At 40.2% G+C, this 17,568-nt stretch overlaps 3 protein-coding genes across 5 annotated transcripts; 2 read left to right on the top strand and 1 right to left on the bottom strand.

The window, feature by feature from the left end:
- Nucleotides 1–21: 21 nt before the first annotated feature.
- On the top strand, nt 22–982 carry LOC122404574. The gene is made up of 2 exons (XM_043408650.1): nt 22–166; nt 524–982. The coding sequence occupies exons 1-2, from the start codon at nt 137–139 to the stop codon at nt 980–982; spliced, it is 489 nt and encodes a 162-aa protein (XP_043264585.1). The 5' UTR covers nt 22–136.
- A 774-nt stretch (nt 983–1,756) lies between these two features.
- Nucleotides 1,757–2,925, bottom strand: LOC122404571 (transmembrane protein 222). The gene is made up of 4 exons (XM_043408646.1): nt 2,714–2,925; nt 2,353–2,563; nt 2,155–2,285; nt 1,757–1,895 (listed from the first exon to the last, which is right to left on the bottom strand). Exons 1-4 carry the CDS (start codon nt 2,857–2,859, stop codon nt 1,814–1,816), a joined length of 570 nt encoding a protein of 189 aa, XP_043264581.1. The 5' UTR covers nt 2,860–2,925; the 3' UTR covers nt 1,757–1,813.
- A 1,442-nt stretch (nt 2,926–4,367) lies between these two features.
- Nucleotides 4,368–17,525, top strand: LOC122404572 (thymosin beta). 3 transcript variants are annotated; one of them, XM_043408647.1, is made up of 6 exons: nt 4,368–4,518; nt 15,032–15,185; nt 15,367–15,480; nt 16,447–16,560; nt 16,714–16,827; nt 16,913–17,524. In XM_043408647.1, exons 2-6 carry the CDS (start codon nt 15,056–15,058, stop codon nt 16,939–16,941), a joined length of 501 nt encoding a protein of 166 aa, XP_043264582.1. In that variant the 5' UTR covers nt 4,368–4,518; nt 15,032–15,055; the 3' UTR covers nt 16,942–17,524. The 3 variants fall into 3 exon arrangements, with proteins under 3 accessions (XP_043264582.1, XP_043264584.1, XP_043264583.1); XM_043408649.1 differs by lacking the exon at nt 16,447–16,560 and having other exon boundaries at nt 16,913–17,525; XM_043408648.1 differs by lacking the exon at nt 15,367–15,480 and having other exon boundaries at nt 16,913–17,523.
- Nucleotides 17,526–17,568: the final 43 nt, after the last annotated feature.

Raw genomic sequence — 17,568 nt, 5'->3', positions numbered from 1 at the left:
GCATTATATGTGAGTAATTTTTGATTTTCTGTTCGCCTCTATTTCGAGAGCTGTGAATCACGGCGTTCGCGATCGCGTATTGCATCAACGTCGCATTGTAAAAGTTGTGTTGACTGTCGTGACAGATCACGTTTCCATGGAGTTAATTGTGCACCTTTTTAAACATGTGTGATCAATTGTCGATATAAAAATACGTCTTTCTTTCACAAGCATAATTTATTGTCATAAACGTTCCGATCAACAATTTTGACCCCTTGTTGACGCAGTGGTCAATAAAAATAGCATCGTAACCTAAAATTTCTTAATTTGCGTATCTTTAACGATAGATAATAAGAACGTTCTTTTTACTCGATTTCTGAAGACGTTCGAAGACTTTTCATTCTTATTTTAGTTTTTGACTCATATTTTTGTAGCTATTCTATTAAATGTTTATTTTAAGTTAATAAACAATGCTTGCAAAAGCTATGGATATCTTTGTTTCTTAAATATACACAATTAATATTATACCTGTCTGTCTTTATAGAAAATGTCTTGGTTTTTTGGAAAAAAGGAATACCAAAAAGAACCGCAGCCTGAATTTATAGAAGAAGAACAAACTTCGGATTCAACGACAGAGGGGTTTGTACACATTAAAAAATATCCTGCACCACCACCGCCGCTGCCGTTAGACCTGGCTCAAGATGCGACGGAATATCATGGCAATAATCTCTATCCGTACATCCCACCCGGCCCTGTACATTCGACGACCCTACCAACGGACTCTACAAAAGACCATGTTCACGGAGATGGCATGCATTACTTGAATGACGTGCCATTTAAATTGTGTAAACAGATAGAAGTAATGAATGACATAGAGATAGATAAACTCAGAATTAGCGAAGTCTTGTGGTACATAGAAAATATAGAGTTGCAAAATTACAACTACAACTTCTCCGTTGAGGAAGGTGTGGTAAGCGAGATGAATAGTACAAATGCCGAGTGATATTCTTATACGTATATAAATGGACATGAATTCTGAACACCGTTTGCGCGTAATATCGTTTCCAGTTTGTGTTATCCTCTTTGTGCAGAAATTTAAACGATGTCGTTCGTCTGCACAAGCTTTTTATACGTTGTTTTAAGGTTAAGAAAGTAATCGGTAATGTTCGGTTCTGAATCGATTTTCTGGAAATTAATCTTTCCAAGGAGTTTGTCGATCTTTCTGGTCTCCCGCGAAACAAACTTTTTTCTTCGAATATTACGCGAAATGCGTGTATTTTTTTTCTATTAAACTTATAGAATTATTGGAAGTTACACAAGATTATTTATTCCTTCTGAAGTGTACTTATTTTCAAAAAAGGCAATATTATCCATTCATGAAACGTAAACGGAAGACAGCTTGCGAACAAACACAACATTTCTATTCGTTATTCGCTTTAGAAAACTTGCCCAACTTAAGCTATGCTTAGTAACTCGAAAATCGACCTTCAACGGATCGATTTTTTTTAAACGAGAATCCGACTATCCCCTGGAAGAGTGTCATTCTCTATGCGCCCAATGCATACGAGCACACATTTATTTTTATCAAGACAAGATGCGTAACTCAACGCACCTGTATTTGTATTATATCGTTTGTCAATAGCTTTAAGTTTCTATTATATAATATGACACAACGTTATATGTATCTGTAACATATGTTTAATTTTAGAAAGTCGATGAGTGTTTTAAATAAATGTTAAATCTTAACCACTCCGCACATTATACGCAATGAAAGTGTTCTCTGACGCGTGACTTGAACGCCACCGGGACAAATTTTACTAAATCTGCGTCAAAATTACCGCAGAAACAGGCAGAACAATGTGATGGCGGTAATGAGCAGACAAAACGGCAACCATGTTTTAAGGAAACCTAGAAAACTGAAAGAAAAATGCATTCGTTCGTATCAGATGTTCAAAAAAAAAAAAAAAAAAAAAGAAAAATGTCAGAGACGTACAAAATTTTAGACGACGAACTCTCGAGTAGCTATACAAATAAATTATCATTTTTTATAAAAGCGTTATTATTGGTTCAATTTTGCGATTCGAATTCCGTGCATCTTTTATTCCCTGTACGAAATTTTTATCTAGATAAAAATTGTGCACATCTCTGAGGAACGTTTGAGGTCCAAGTTTTTACCTTACGTATTTTCCGTACACGAACATGAGGAAAGCTAGCTTGACCATATTCCAACTGTTCGAATTATCGTACGACATTAAATTCAACGCCGTGGCCACGTGAGAATGACAGTTGTCGCAAAATAAATTGTGCTGCGACGGGAACAAATATTTACGGTGAATCGGTTCAAAAAAGTTTCGTGCACGCAGAGATACCAACCATTCTGGTCTTGTAAATTTCACTGGCTTCCGAAACGGCCGAGTCCCATCCTTGAATATGCCCTTTGGCTTTGGTGTGTTTTAATTGCCAATATTTCGTAGGTTTCCCAAATGCCATATTATCTTCGGACACATGATAGGGGCCCGCGAAATCTCGTATCACACCGGTAGAAGTGGCGATGCCCATGTGACCGATGAATGGTAAAAAATACCTATCAACGAAACGAAAAAAAATTGCTTAAAAATAGAATTCGATTAGATTTAGTATCTAATCGAACGCGAGAATAAAGATCGCAAGTCACGCATGCGACCACAAATCTATGAGGCCAATCGCTGAGAGGTTATTTCACTTCTCGACTCACGTTAAAATCGGTAGCGGAGTCCAGACGATACAAAATGGGAATCTCTGTCTTTCCGGATTGATAGCGAGGTCCATGTTTAACGTTTCGTCCATGATATCTTGCGAGTTTGTCAGTATTTCGTCCTCCTTCATGGTTTGTTTTGACATTGCATGTCGGTTCCACGGTTCCCCTCATACGTGGCGACACCTCTTCGATCAGAGAAAACTGCCATTACCTTCGTACTCGTATAAATTGGAACATAGTTTATACGAATATGACTCCTTTCGTAAATCATAGATGGATGTGAAATACTAGTATTAGCGTACATTTAAAACAATCGTTAAGTGTTGAGTAATAAATGAACAGATTGACAAAGTATTTAGACTGCAATGGAGGACCATTTGAATATTCATACAGTGTGAATATCTCATAATATTTGTTAGGTGAGCCAAAATAGTTTAGCCTTGGGACTTTTATAACTTTTGCGTGTCCCATTCAGTGATGGATCTAATCTATACCTAGTTTGTGGTAACATGAAAATGCGTTAGATGATAGGTCTACACTGTCCCTAGTCTATGGTGGAACGGCTCTGATGCTACGTCATCAGTCTACGTTTTTGGATCAAGGTGCTGGAAACACATTGGAGAAAATTCCGTAGCTTCAGACAGCATTGCTTTACTCAGTAGGTAAAACAGTTTCAAATTATAAAATAAAAAAACTGGATGGATAACATTGATATTCGTATTATGTTTGTTAATTTGTATATTTATTACGCTAAGAACGACAGTGAGACGTAGCGTAACTATATTCGTAATTTATTCTCTTTTGCAATTAATATCTCAGTCTAGTTTTAAAATAGTACTACTAAGTCTATTCGTTAACACGTTTACTGCTACGATATTTTTAGTGTCTAAAGATGCCCTCGACGTTTGCTCAAATTGTAAAAAATAATTCGATAGAGTGCCTATTGTTTTATAGTATTCGTAACAACAACAGTGATACAATTTTAGTATCGTAAAGTATCAAGGTTCATTTATTATAAATTTGAGGCGTCGGTCACCAGTGATCGTCATGGCGGTGAACAAATTAAAGAGTTACTTTTGTCACATTCCCTATAAACGGATTGGTCTATCGGAACAGACTATTTCCAAGCACTGGAAACACCCAACGGGACTGCCATATGACGCGCAGCTGGGATAACTGCATGATGAGTCATTCAAGCTCGTCAACCCCTAAAAGTCCTTCTCGGCTCCTCTACCCTCTCCCCGTCGCGTCAGAAATAGCAACAGTGTTTCCGTTCGCAAGCTCATCGTCGCGATCGTAATCCATATTTACCCGAATATTCGTCTACGTTCGCGTAAACTCGTCGCAATGAGAAAGATATAGTTCAATGACTGAATAAAACCAACGAAAAAACGAAAAAACGAAAAAGCTTGCATTTACGCGAACGTGGAACTTCTTTTTCATGGATCGAATGTGAAATCATGCTCTCGTCGCAAAGGGTGAGTCAGCCACCCTCCGTTGACGGTCAAGGAGACGATTGGAGGAAACGTTCGATGGTTGGAAGGAGTCGCGCGCCGCGGGGGGGGAAGGGGAAACGATGGCGCGCGATTGGTCGGCGCTCGGGGTCTGTGTTCGTGGTGGGGACGAACAGTACGAGCGAAGGATCGACAGAGGGAAGAGTGGCTCGCCGGTGTTACCTGGTGTTACGTGCCGCGGAATCACTAGCCGGTCAGTCAGTGTACTGTCTCCTTCCTGCCCTTGAACGCTCTCGGCTGAACGGTGTTCTTTGCGCTTGCCTATCTCCTTGTAGTGACAACTGACAGGTCAGTGCTCTTTCCCGCGTTACATTCCGTCTGATCGTTTAGAAATTGCATGCGACCGATAAGCCTTCTTCGAGTGAACGTTTCGCCGGTAATACGCGTGACCCGGCTTTCTTCGTGCGCTCGAAGAAAGGCAGTAGGATAAACTGGTGTGTCGGCTCGGCGCGTGTGTGTGCGCGGTATGTGTTTTTACGTCGCTAAAACTCGGCGAAGACGGTCGTTATCGATACGGCGCTTGTCTTTCTCCGCTCGGGTCCTATTTTCTCGCGTACAGGCGGATTCAACAATACGCTCGCGAATCGATATTGATCCACTCGGTTGTTCGACGGACGAAAATGGAGGGGTGTGGTCGAAACATCGTACGCTTTCTGTCTGTTACAAATTTCGCGTAGACGCCGACGGATCTCAATTATGCGTTTTAGCGAGCAGAGTCCCGCGATATTTGGCCCGTTTTATGGACGAAATTGAAACCGACATTTCGCGAATACCCTTCGCGTGCTATAGAATACAACGAAATTTCGAATATATAGGACCAAATAATGTGATACGCCCGAGAAGTTGTAATAACAGAATACTTTTTTGCGTAAGTTCGTATAACAAAATTTGAGGAAGCTACCGCATTCGTTCCGTTTATTATCATACTGCCGGGTTTCGGTCGTGTGTATTTGAAAGTAACTTTTTCAAAGTCGTTTCGTGCAAAAGATTCGTACACCGGTAAATACGATGGCAGGAGTGGAGGGAAATAAAGTTCGACTCTCGAAGTTTTAAGAGCCACGTACCACAGCGGACGGGCTTCTGCGCCCGTAGGACGTTAGGGCGATGGGACAAGGGCGTGGTTTTGACAGATGCACTTCGCTGCGCATCAGGCACGCAAATGCGTTTCTCGTTTGCCGAGTAGCGGAGTACACTCGTGTCACTTACGGTTACGAGTGTTTCCCGTCTTTTGACGCGAGCCGTACAAACGGGAAAAAATTAACCTCGATTCGAATTATTTTTTGGATCGATTCGCGCGACAAGCATCAACGAACAGCATCCCATCGAAACGCGAATTACCGTTTCCCTGCGATTGAGTATACATATACGCATTTTTATGCGACGTTTCTTCCATAAGGGAGAGTCCAAGAGTATTTGCATCTTATCATGTCCCGGACGAGTTGGCTGGCTTCAAGGCGAGCGAGAAGCTCTTTCGAACAAGTACGAACACTTTATCGAGTCTTACTGCGTCGAGAAAATCGGTTCTTTTTTTCCAACGAAAGAATTATTTAGCTAATTCCCCACAGCGAGGCGCTTCCTCTTTTTTTTTCGTCGAGGTCCGGCGGCGACGCGCAATGAATTATTAAAAATTATCATTCGCGCGAGAAGTTCACGGTTTTATAAACGTTGATGATGGCTCGATTTGCTCCACGGGCATATGCAAATCCGCGTTCTTGAATCGTCTCGACGCGTACTTGCGAATGTTTATATCGCCGGGGGAATAACGAACCTCGACGCCACTCCCACGCGAATGTATTAAAAATCGTCTTTTTACCCATGACCATGAAAACCCGAGGTCGTTGATACGTTATGTAGTACATATAGATAGCCGCGTAGTTCACGAACCCCACTCTTCGACCCCCGCATTGCCAATCGATGAAACCGTCTGCCACCCGTCGACCGCTCCCCCGATTCCAACCCCCGCGTGCACGACACGCATACACGGACATTTTCATTCACGTTCAGAAATACATCTTGATGCTCTCGGCATCTTCAAGGTCGGCCCGGGACTAGGGCGTTACTTAAATAACGTACCATCGCTAGAAAAGTCACACAACCGAGAAAAGTCTGTCGCCCAGTGGAACCAAAAAACCGTTTCTCGACAAATGTTACGAGAATAGAGAACAATGGACGCGTGTCAAAATAGAATAATTTTCTTTTCTACTTTAAAATTTTTTTTCTCTTTTTTAGTTGATCTGTATTTTTTTTTAATATTTCAAATATGGTTTGCAGGAATTGAAAATTTAAAAAATGTTGGTAATTTTACGTTTAGAGCTAATTTTATCCGATGTAAACGCAAAGGCGATAATTACAGACGCGGCGATGATTGGAATGCGTTCGATCGACGACAAGCAGCGACTAGCATACATCAATATGCACGTGGTTAACTGACGGAGGCATAGAAGCACGCGAGAATTTCGTGTTTCCCGGCATTCAATTATTCCAATTAGCCACGATGAAGTGGGCTACTTTTGTAGAAATCAGTTTTCCATTTATTTGAAGAAACGAAAAGTACAAACAGAATGTGACTAAAGTACAATTATCGTGTTGTATAGGATACTTAGATTAGGTTAGGTTTGGGTTATATTTTACGAGGTGCAAGCAGAGACACGCCCCATCCACACGTAAAATTACCATTTGCTATTTAAATTGTGATTTTAGCGGAAACTAAAATATATTTGTTCAGAAAACAGACAAGTGCTCGCTGTGAAAAGAGGTCGCCACAGATGACTGGTTAACGTATGTATATGATTATAATTATTTTTGGTTATCGATAACAATTACACGAAAATTGTTTTTCGTTATGAATTATAATTGATGAAAATGATTACCCACCATTTCCTGCCTCAACTGCAAAACGTCCCCTCGAGGGTTGCACCCTTCGCTTTGGAAAAGACTAGGTTAGGGTAGTTAAAAAAAAAGTCGTAACTAATTGTTATATTTCTATTAAAATAATAGTCCCTCGTAATATATTTAGCAAGCATTTTTGGAAATATAAAAATCCCACGATCGAACGTTTCCTCGAATTCTTCGCAGCCTGCAAACTTTTGCGCGCGACTGTACCACACCCCTATTCGTCGTCAAGTGCCGCGGTCAGAATATAGCTCGTGCAGAAGCATAATGACAAAAACAATCTACAATCTACGAGATTGGGTCAAAGGGTTCCCGTTGGGGTTTCGTTCATTTACAACGTATACCTTACGGCGCCCGTTCACGAAATCTTGACCGCTAAAATGGATCCTTTTACGGTTGGCACCACTGCAGGCCCAATTGGCGCGCAGTGCTGGCCTTTATTCGAATTACTTTGAATAAATCTTTACATAGATGATTATTCAGACGAATTATCTGGAAAAAACGCGATTCGAATAAAAATTTATGGTTTTACACATTTTTAAAACTTTTTCCTATATTTGTTACAAACGTATAAAATTTTCAATTTCTTGTATATTTACTGTTATTTATTATAAATAGAACGAGGCCTATATATACATTAAAATAATCATATAACATTAATGTATTTTATCTCAAGACTTGCGTCAGCTGGAACCAATTAGTATCCAAGTTCGAGGTATGACTGTACTGTATCGGGTTGAGTCATAACTGCCGGTTGAGGTAATAGATAATAAACCTTTTTTTCGGATAATTTCGAACGACCTGCGGTTTTTATTCGCTGTCTATCTTATTTTAGAGTTCAGTAGTCTGAATACAACAGTCAGGAAACACATCAAATTTTAGTACAATTTTTTGCATAAGTAAAATATAAAAGTCGAAGCAGTACGGTTCGTCGCATAATGTGGGCGTTCCAGAACTATAACAGTGCAATCTAACCCAGTATCATGGGAATGAAATTTTGCCTGTCTCTGGAAACAAGGTGTCCCGGGTCCATCGGCCGGATAAGCCGCTTGGTAACACGTAATACGCCCCTGAGCCTTCGCGCCACCGCTCGATACGATACGCGCGCGGCCAGGGTTCGTTAGCCGTCACGGTCGCACAGAGGAGCGAGAGAGGGTGGGAAGGAGGGAGGGAGGGAGGCGGAGAAGAAGAGAGGGCGGCCATATCGCGTTCGCCTCGGGCGCGAGCGCGACACGGAATCGTCGCAACGCATTTTACGTGGGTATTACGTGCACGTAGGTGGCCAAATGCAGCCCACCGGTCGATACACGCGGCCAGCCGCGCCGCACAGAACCGAACCGCTGCATACGCCACCGAGGCCCTCAATTAAACACGATTATCCCAACTTAATTGGCAGCCCGCGCGAACTCGTTAGCCGTCAACCGTAAGATCTCTCTTTTGCCGGGGAACCCACGTCTATGGGCGACAAAAACCTCCGGACGATTACCATCCGATATTATCGACCGGTCTAGATACAGTAGAACTCCATTTACACGATGCCCCCGTGAGGGCATTTCACGACGTTTTCAAGAATTTCTACGTTAGCGTTCGATTATTTCATCTTTTCGTCTGGGATACGGTTTCAACAAGATCTTGCGATTTTATGTCGTTAGACTTCTTTTTATGGGGCCATTTGAATAGAGTAAACGAAAATTGTATTCTCATTGAAAGATCCTATGTAAAATATGTTTTTTACCGCGAGAACCGTTAACGTGCGAACGACATTGAAATTCTGCACGAACAAAGTCACCGTGCGCGCCTCCGTGATTTCTTCGACTGCGTTTTATGGATGGCTCTGGCAGATTCCAGGGTAGCCAATTAGACGCGAGGCCCGCGCGACGTTCAATCTGTTGCGACGACGGGTATGACTCGTCGAAGCGTGGCGTACACCGACGCGCCCTGCAAACCGGCTAGCGCGTCGGCGCTGGCAACCTAGTTTCCTTATTAACTTGCAGGCCTCTTTTCTCCTCGCGAGATCAAGTAGAATTTATCGTGATTTCTCCAGACGCTCGGTGTCGTGACGAGTATTTTCATTTCTCCTCCCAATCGCAGGCCGGCGATAATCCAACGAGATACGCGTGTACTCTCGACGTTCGAGAGCCACGGTTTCCCGGCTCCTGTGAAATTGACCAACTTAACGCTGTAACGCGTCACGCGAAATTCCGTGTCCCGCGCCACGGCGGGCGGAGATGGATACTAATTCGACCGTTGAAAAAAAGAAATATTCCGCGGTTTCCAGCGAACTTTCTTTCTTTGGTAGGAGCGAATAAAGACGGCCGGTCGTGCACAGGCGTTAGAAAGTAAATATGCGACGAACAGGGATCGGGATTACTACACGACAGCCTTAAAAAGAATAATCGAAACGTATCGTTACGTTCGATTCGCGCGTACCACGCGTTTCGACTGTCCGTGGTAACCGCGCGTACGGCTAATCGAGGTACAGTTAAGTCAGAAAATTATTGTCAGGCGCATGAAACGATAGAAACACGTAATAAAATTTTATTTAAAAAAAAAGCAACGATAATATCGTCGCTTATAATTACGCAAGAATGAAAAGTAAATGATTTCGTAAAAAAAACTCTTTTATTATTTCTTTTGCCTTTCGTATTCCCATTGCTCCCTGCGCGCGCCGATAATTTTCTGAATCACTGTATCTCTTCGTTTTGTTACCGTTAAGCGCAGCTCTCGCGCGCGTTCACGGCGCGTCGGTGTAGCGTGCACTCGATGCAAGCCTCCTACACGCGCGACGAGAGGATAGGGAGAGAAGAAATATTCAGCGAAGGAATACGTAAAGGACGTGAGCGTGCTCCACGGTTGCGTATTCGGCCTCTTTCGAGCTCTCTCTATATACAGCCATACGACCGGCTACCATATAAGGACTTATACACAGCCTTGTCGATGCTGACCCACCGTTGGAACACGTATCCCTCGAAACACTCTCCTGGAGCTACTGCCGTACACTCATTTGCTCGGCTCTGTACGTCCAATCCACAGTTAGAGGTCACACGTTTCCTTTTCTCATCATTTATGTGTTTGTTGCGGCATAAACGGGCAAATAACAAACGTCTTCGACCTTTACAATTTGGGCTCCTTTTAAATTTGACGAGGATTTAAGTTATGTTGTAACCTAACCTACGAACGTTACTTTTTATTTGACAAATAAAATTGACGAGATTGTACGAGATCTTTACATTTAGCAAAACTGTATAGGGATTTGATAAACTATAGGTACATTCAACTGATCAAAAGTATGCCGTGAGCGTTACATTCTAAAGTAATTACAACATTCCTAAGAACAGCGATGGCTCAGCTGTTAAGTATCAGACTACGAACTTTTGGAACGTTGTTTCGAACCCCGTTATGCTTATTTTATTTCTTCTTTTTACTTTAATCATATATTTGTTCGATTCCATAGATAATAACAAATATTTATTTATAAATGTTTCAATACAGTTTCATGTTTCATATACAGGTTATTCCATCTAACCTGAGTTTTTAATGATAGAATAAAGTATCAAAGGAAAATATTAATAGTTTGGAAAAGGCCAGCTGTTACAATAAACAAATAACCTAACAGACCTAACCTAGACCTTGAATTACAACAGTCGCGTTTTAATTTACGTGTATTTTATGTAAATGTATTTCATTCAAAATAATTAGTATTTCGAATATATTCTGGAATAAAATAAACACGTATATGCACTACATGATATATGTACAGAACGTATCCAAGTGTAGTTCCATTGAATTGCTGCTTGCATTAATCATTTCACGTATGACTCATTGCTGATAAGTTTTTTTTTCTGCGCATTTCGTGTCGCGAAATACATTTTACAAAAAATTGTACCGTCGAGTCGATAAAACGATAAGAAATACGTGGAAACGTTATGTCACGATCGTTTCTATAGCTCGCCTGCAATATTTTGGCCAGTGACTGAATTCACGCGGAATGCAGTAAGGTCTTCTGCTTTCAATCCCGCTTCTCTTTCCATTCGATATTTTTGTCCTTTGAAAAATAATCGTTTAGATGCTAAAAATAACGAATACAAACGGCTTACAATTAAATAGAGGAAAAAAGAACGGAGAAAGAAATGTAAGGGGAGAGCTCGACGAAGCATGAGTCACGGTGAGTTCAGTGGTGCCCAAACTTTTTTAATTACATACGTATCCCTTGGAGACGGAACTCGTAGCCACTCGCGGCGCTCGTCTGCAATAAACTCGATTGATATTTTACACTTTGCAACGGAAAACAACGAAAAATAAAATGTCTAAATTATACGAGTTAGGTAAAGATTATTTTATTAGTTAAAATAGTATTTATAATATGTTGTGCGCAAATTTTAATTCCCAGAATACTAAAAAGTTTGTTGCCTGTGCATCACTGGTCTAACAACCGTAAAGCGTAAAACCATTGTTAGCATCGGATTCGATGTACGAACATATGACGAGTCTCTCGAGTCGCTGACTGAACGTGCAAAGGCTATCAATTATTTTTTGACTTGCATCGGCAGGAACATTATTTTACGCCGCAGTTTCTGTGAACCCATGCGAATACATGTACACACACACACGTCCGGACACGTACGAGAGATTAACGTTTATAGCAATTTCTGGTCACGTGCCGATATTCGCTAAAAATACCTCGCTATTTTCCTACGTTTTCAAATATTAAGTGGACTAAAAATAGGTTAGGTTATGTTTTATAATTTTATTTTAAAACTTCGTTAGATTTTAGAATATAGAAAAACATTGGATTTGTATTAAACTTTATTTTCAGTTCTCGTGAACTCGTGTCTAACGTGACTATAATAATTTCGACATTCGTTAAAAATACTTGATATATTCGCCATATTTCTAAAAATATCATAAAAAAAGTATACGTTCGGCCATGGGAAAATTTTTAATGGGAGATTCTAGAGGCCACAGTAAGACAAAAATCAAGAATACTAATTTGTTGATGGAGGCTTTGTTAAAAAGTTATTAACGTTCAAAGTTCCACCAGTACTGAATTTTTTTTCTCGAAAATGCACAGGATTTCGGGGGTTTGTCTATTCACCAAAAATGATTGTAATTGACCCCCGCAACCGAAAATAATTTTTTTAGGACGATTGGAAATTTTTTAATTTCGCCGAAAATTTCAAGACCTACTCGAATTTTTTTCTCGAAAATGGTTGGGATTTCGAGGGTATGTCTATGGACCAAAAATGATTGTAATTGGCCTCCGTAACCGAAAATAATTTTTTCAGAATGATTTGAAATTTCTTAATTTTGTCGAAAATTTGTCCACCTATTCGAATTTTTTTCTCGAAAGTGCGTAGGAATTCGAGGGTATATCTATTCACAAAAAATGATTGTAATTGGCCCCTGCAACCGAAAATAATTTTTCCAGAACGATTCGAAATTTTTTAATTTTTTCGAAAATTTGTCCACCTATTCGAATTTTTTTCTCGAAAGTGCGTAGGAATTCGAGGGTATATCTATTCACAAAAAATTATTGTAATTGGCCGCTACAACCGAAAATAATTTTTCCAGAACGATTCGAAATTTTTGAATTTTTTCGAAAATTTGTCCACCTGTCCGAATTTTTTTCTCGAAAATGGTTGGGATTTCGAGGGTATGTCTATTGACCAAAAATGATTGTAATTGGCCTCCGCAACCGAAAATAATTTTTTCAGAATGATTTGAAATTTCTTAATTTTGTAGAAAATTTGTCCACCTATTCGAATTTTTGTCTCGAAAGTGCGTAGGAATTCGAGGGTATATCTATTCACAAAAAATGATTGTAATTGGCCCCTGCAACCGAAAATAATTTTTCCAGAACGATTCGAAATTTTTTAATTTTTTCGAAAATTTGTCCACCTGTTCGAATTTTTTTCTCGAAAATGGTTGGGATTTCGAGGGTATGTCTATTGATTAAAAATGATTGCGATCAACATTGGCTGAACACCCTGTATATTTATATAGAAGTTTTGTAACGAAAAAGAAATAAAATCCTGCTTCTTAAAAATGACGAGGTTTCGGTAGGAAATTATACGCGAAGGATGTGTGACAAGAAACGAAATGGAAGGCAACGGCTGGCCGGAAGTGGCGAGCTTCTGCTACTTCCGCTTCGTAACGCGTTACTTGGCAGTCTGTATCGCTAAAATTTGCAGATAAATAAAAATGCTTTACGTCGTATTCAACGAAAGCGTTAAATTTTTTAATAAAAATTCGTTGGGAATCGAATTCATTCGATTTAACGAGTCCGGTATATTCGTTAATTAGGGCAAGCGCGGAATGCCGTGCATTTTAAAAGTATATAATGTGTATGCCTTACGCGCAGACATAATTATGGCAAATCCGTTATTTTCGTCTGTAGAAAAAAAAGACGAGACCGGAAATGCTAGACGAGCACCACTTGCTTACCTTTGCATTCGCCAGAAACGGTGCCGTTACTCGTCTGGAATTTATGGCACTTATGTTTCTGCAGTCTGCATCTCGCGCGAGGATCACGGTGACTCGTCGGTCTTTGCAAAGTAATTCTGTTATATTTCGAATCCTAAGTAGAGGCAGTGTTATCGATTATATTATAACAATTATTAAAAAGCAATGTATTATGATTAATAGAAGAAAAACTGAAAAAAAAATTTCACAATTATTTTCTAAAACTAACTGTTCGTCTACGGTCATAACTCTGGTTACGGTTGTTGTACATACGGATCTACAAGCCCGCGAAATATCATTAAAATCGTTGAGGATCAGGTCTGACATTCTCCTCGTCGAGAATCACAGTCGGAACATTCCTATTGAGTTTGCATGGACGCTCCGGGTATCCAATAATACTTGTATCGCATACAAGCATCGTCGTGTGAAAGGGCTTTAACTGTAGGTGTCGATCGTTGGTGTGGAAACATTAAAGAATCGACGAAGAAAACGTGTATTGTCTCATCGATAACGTGGCTCCTTTGTTAACGTCGAACATGGTAAACAGAAACGCATCGCGTCCCGCGTAGGAAAAAACACAACGGTTAATTTCAGATTGTGCGGTTCGAATTGTTCGTATCGCTTCTCGTAATTGGAAGTTCTTTCTCCAAGTAATTTTTTTTCCCCTCCGTATCGCGGGCCGACCAAAGCGGAAACTCTTGCGGTTTGCAAAGTAACAAAAAGAATATTTATTACTTGAGTAGCGAATATCGGAATACGTAATGCGTTACAGAATCTCGTAACAGTTAAATTTCCCTTTGAATTCAGTTTGTCGTTAACTTATTAGGGTTGATCGTGGCACATATTAACAAATCTCTCGATAAAAAATGTTGATCGGTAAACATAAGTTAAAAAGTCTGTTAGGTGTTATATATTGCATGTGTAGTGTCCAGAATTTTGGATCTTGAAATTCTATGGAGAGATAGTTAAGTGATTGTAGCTGAAAAGTGGATTGTTTGGAATTATTCGCAAAGGATTGACGGTTTTTGAGGTTACATCGGCGTTGTGGCTGTTACGAGTTCCTTTAAAAACATATCCGACACGTTAGCCCTTCAGTTACGATTTTTAATCTCAAATGATGTGGTAAAGCTTGTAATTTAAATTTTAGTGATTTTTTAAGGAGCTGAATCGTGATATGAATCGAATATCCCCTGCATAACCTAACCTTTAGGCAATAAAATTTGATTCGTAAACATACGGTTACACGTCGACGACTAACGAAAGTTTATGGATCGGTAGATAACATTACGGTCATAATTTGAACGAATGTCAAGGATATCCCTAGACAGAGAGAACTATGAAATATGGTTTGACAAAGAAACTGAAAAGTTATTCTCTTCCGAGGATCGAAATAATTTTACCGAACATTTGTATCGTCAGTGACAATTGTTTATTTTTTTTGTTCTAGATTGAGGAGTACAACACAGCCACCATGTCAAGTCCGTCGTTGAAAGACCTGCCAAAAGTAGCCTTAGACTTGAAAAGCGAACTGGAGGGTTTCAATCATGGTTGCATGAAGAAAGCTGCGACCGCCGAAAAGAACGTTTTACCTTCCGCCGAAGGTACATAACCTAGCTTTGCTTTTGTTTTAAATCGTTCAGTTTCCGTTTGCAAAAATACAATTTTTTTTTCTCACGCGAACGTGCTCCTCACATTTAAAACTGTATTAACGTCATAACGCCGTGTTTAACGAATAAACTAATATATCCGACGAGATTATAACAGTCGTAATATTGTATGTAGACGTGCGACAAGAGAGACGGCATTCTGATTTAATCCACGATGTGGAGTCTTTTAAGACAGATCAGTTGAAACACGCCGACACGAAAGAGAAGATGATATTACCCAACGCCAAAGGTACCATAGTAATTTTTCGTTCGCTAGGAGTTGGCTACCTGGTTCTCTAAGTTTCCGATCGGTGATCGGGAGGGCGCTCTGTTGGCTTTGGTGCTTCGAGGTGGCGCGATCGAAATACACGCGAGCAAACAATTCACACGTTAACTCACGCTTTACCGATAGCTTCGAAGGAAATTACTTTGCATGCGCGATCGTTGGTCTCGTACTCTGTACCGGCAACGATAATAACACAATGTTACGTACGCGTCGATGATAAACATTTTAGAAATATCGCAATAATAACACTGAATACAGCTTTCTCGACGTTCATCGCCAAGGGATAACGTGCAAAAACAGTGTAAGTTGGACGCCTAAGAAACACAGCACGATAGTCTATTTTGTTCACAGATGTTACGCAAACGCACAGGCAACACAATTACGCTGTTTTTTTAAATAGTCCCATGGCGTTCGTTCGAAATATTAATAAACAAAGGTATAATGTTTTCCACTCTGCTTTACACACCCATCAACATTTCATCCCATCTGTTCTTCTACATCGTGCACATAGAAATTTTAAGTATTCCTTTTCGATGCTTCGATATTACGGTATTCGATTCAATGTCAAAACAAAGAATTGGAAAAATATACCCAGACAATACGTAAAAGAATATCAGCTGGCGGTGTCGAACTTCTTAACAGGAGATACGTACCAAATCGAGGGTATAAAATCCATGTTTACCGTTCTGCTATTGTTTCTGTCGTTTCACGTTGAATCTATAAATTTTCCGTGGCACATCGGTACTATCGTCACAAGCACACCCAGTGTAACCTGTCGCATCTATTGGGAATTATTGGTCTTAACGTCGGTCGATACGGATCTATGGGTTTCTACGGTTCATAGTTGCTCGGGGGTTTTTTTCGCGCGGTACATGGTCTCTTTTTTTTTTTTTGTACTTCGTTCTTTGACCCTGAGTTACCGTTTTGCAGATGTAGCCGCGGAAAAAACTCAGCAAACGTTGATCGCCGGCATCGAGAAATTCGACCCGACCAGTCTGAAGCACACCGAGACCCAAGAAAAAAATCCCCTACCTGACAAAGACGGTACAGTATCGTATTTCGAAGCTTTCGTAGATTCTCGTTGCGTTTTACAAATCCTTATCGTGCCACGGGATGAACACCGACCGAACATGAAAAAAAAAAACATAACGCGGACCGTGTTCGAGTATTGACGGGATATTGTATTTTTGCGCGCAGCTATCCAACAGGAGAAAGGAAAGCAACAGCTGATCTCGGGGATTGAAAACTTCGATCCGGCGAAACTGAAACACGCAGAAACGCTGGAGAAAAATGTCTTGCCAACCAAAGAAGGTGAGCGAACGTGTCTCCAAGGACTATTTTTTTTTTGCAAGTTTGGAACACTGTTGGAACGAGGGACGACGTTTTTCTGTTTCAGCGATCGATGCTGAGAAAATAGCTGCTTAAAACGAAGTTTTCGCAAAACGAAGAAAAGACAGAAAGGAAAAGGAGCAGCGACTCATTTCTTCCATTTTCTATATCATGACATTTTATAACAATTATTCATACATTGCCGACAGGAAACAAAGGAGAATGCGAAACACTGTGTTAATGTAATCTTATGATTATACTTATCCTACCGCCATGTGAGCGTTCCTTTCGGCGAGACGCACAAGTCGATTTTTTACACGAAACTTATTAACAACGGAACGACGATGAGGGTCCGGGCCCAAGCTTGATTAAGACATACGATAAAATCATGACGAGCAAACCTATTCGATTTTAAACGTTATCAACGATCAGATAACCAATTGGGCTTGTATCGACATCCGTCTGTATTCACTAACTCGCCAAAGGATGTACTTTTTATACTAAGAAAGCTCTGCACGCAGGCAAACGTTATTTTCGATAGCAACAAAATTGGGTAGCATTGCATGCGTTACAGATATATCGCAATGGTACAGCGGTTGATCTTATATTTCTGTAAAAATCATATTTTATATAACGGGCTATTGTACTTTTTTAATATTTCGTACACATCGCATTGTCATTCTGATAAAAATTATGACGAATAAAAAAGTAATTTGTAAAAAA

This window comes from Colletes gigas, unplaced genomic scaffold (genome assembly GCF_013123115.1).
Source record: "Colletes gigas isolate AHSC1104 unplaced genomic scaffold, ASM1312311v1 Colletes_gigas_Sc00003, whole genome shotgun sequence".
Classification (NCBI taxonomy): domain Eukaryota; kingdom Metazoa; phylum Arthropoda; class Insecta; order Hymenoptera; family Colletidae; genus Colletes; species Colletes gigas.
The sequence above is the reverse complement of the archived record's forward strand: the minus strand, read 5'-3'. Positions and strand labels throughout refer to the sequence as shown.

Coding starts and splice junctions, on each gene's coding strand:
- LOC122404574 (XM_043408650.1), top strand. CDS start 137: ATGGAGTTAATTGTGCACCTTTTTAAACAT. Junction 167..523: donor TTGTGCACCTTTTTAAACAT/GTGTGATCAATT, acceptor CTGTCTTTATAG/AAAATGTCTTGGTTTTTTGG.
- LOC122404571 (XM_043408646.1), bottom strand. CDS start 2,859: ATGTCAAAACAAACCATGAAGGAGGACGAAATACTGACAAACTCGCAA. Junction 2,286..2,352: donor AAATTTACAAGACCAGAATG/GTTGGTATCTCT, acceptor TTCCCGTCGCAG/CACAATTTATTTTGCGACAA. Junction 1,896..2,154: donor GTGTACGGAAAATACGTAAG/GTAAAAACTTGG, acceptor TTTTTCTTTCAG/TTTTCTAGGTTTCCTTAAAA.
- LOC122404572 (XM_043408647.1), top strand. CDS start 15,056: ATGTCAAGTCCGTCGTTGAAAGACCTGCCAAAAGTAGCCTTAGACTTG. Junction 15,481..16,446: donor GATATTACCCAACGCCAAAG/GTACCATAGTAA, acceptor ACCGTTTTGCAG/ATGTAGCCGCGGAAAAAACT. Junction 16,561..16,713: donor TCCCCTACCTGACAAAGACG/GTACAGTATCGT, acceptor TTTTGCGCGCAG/CTATCCAACAGGAGAAAGGA.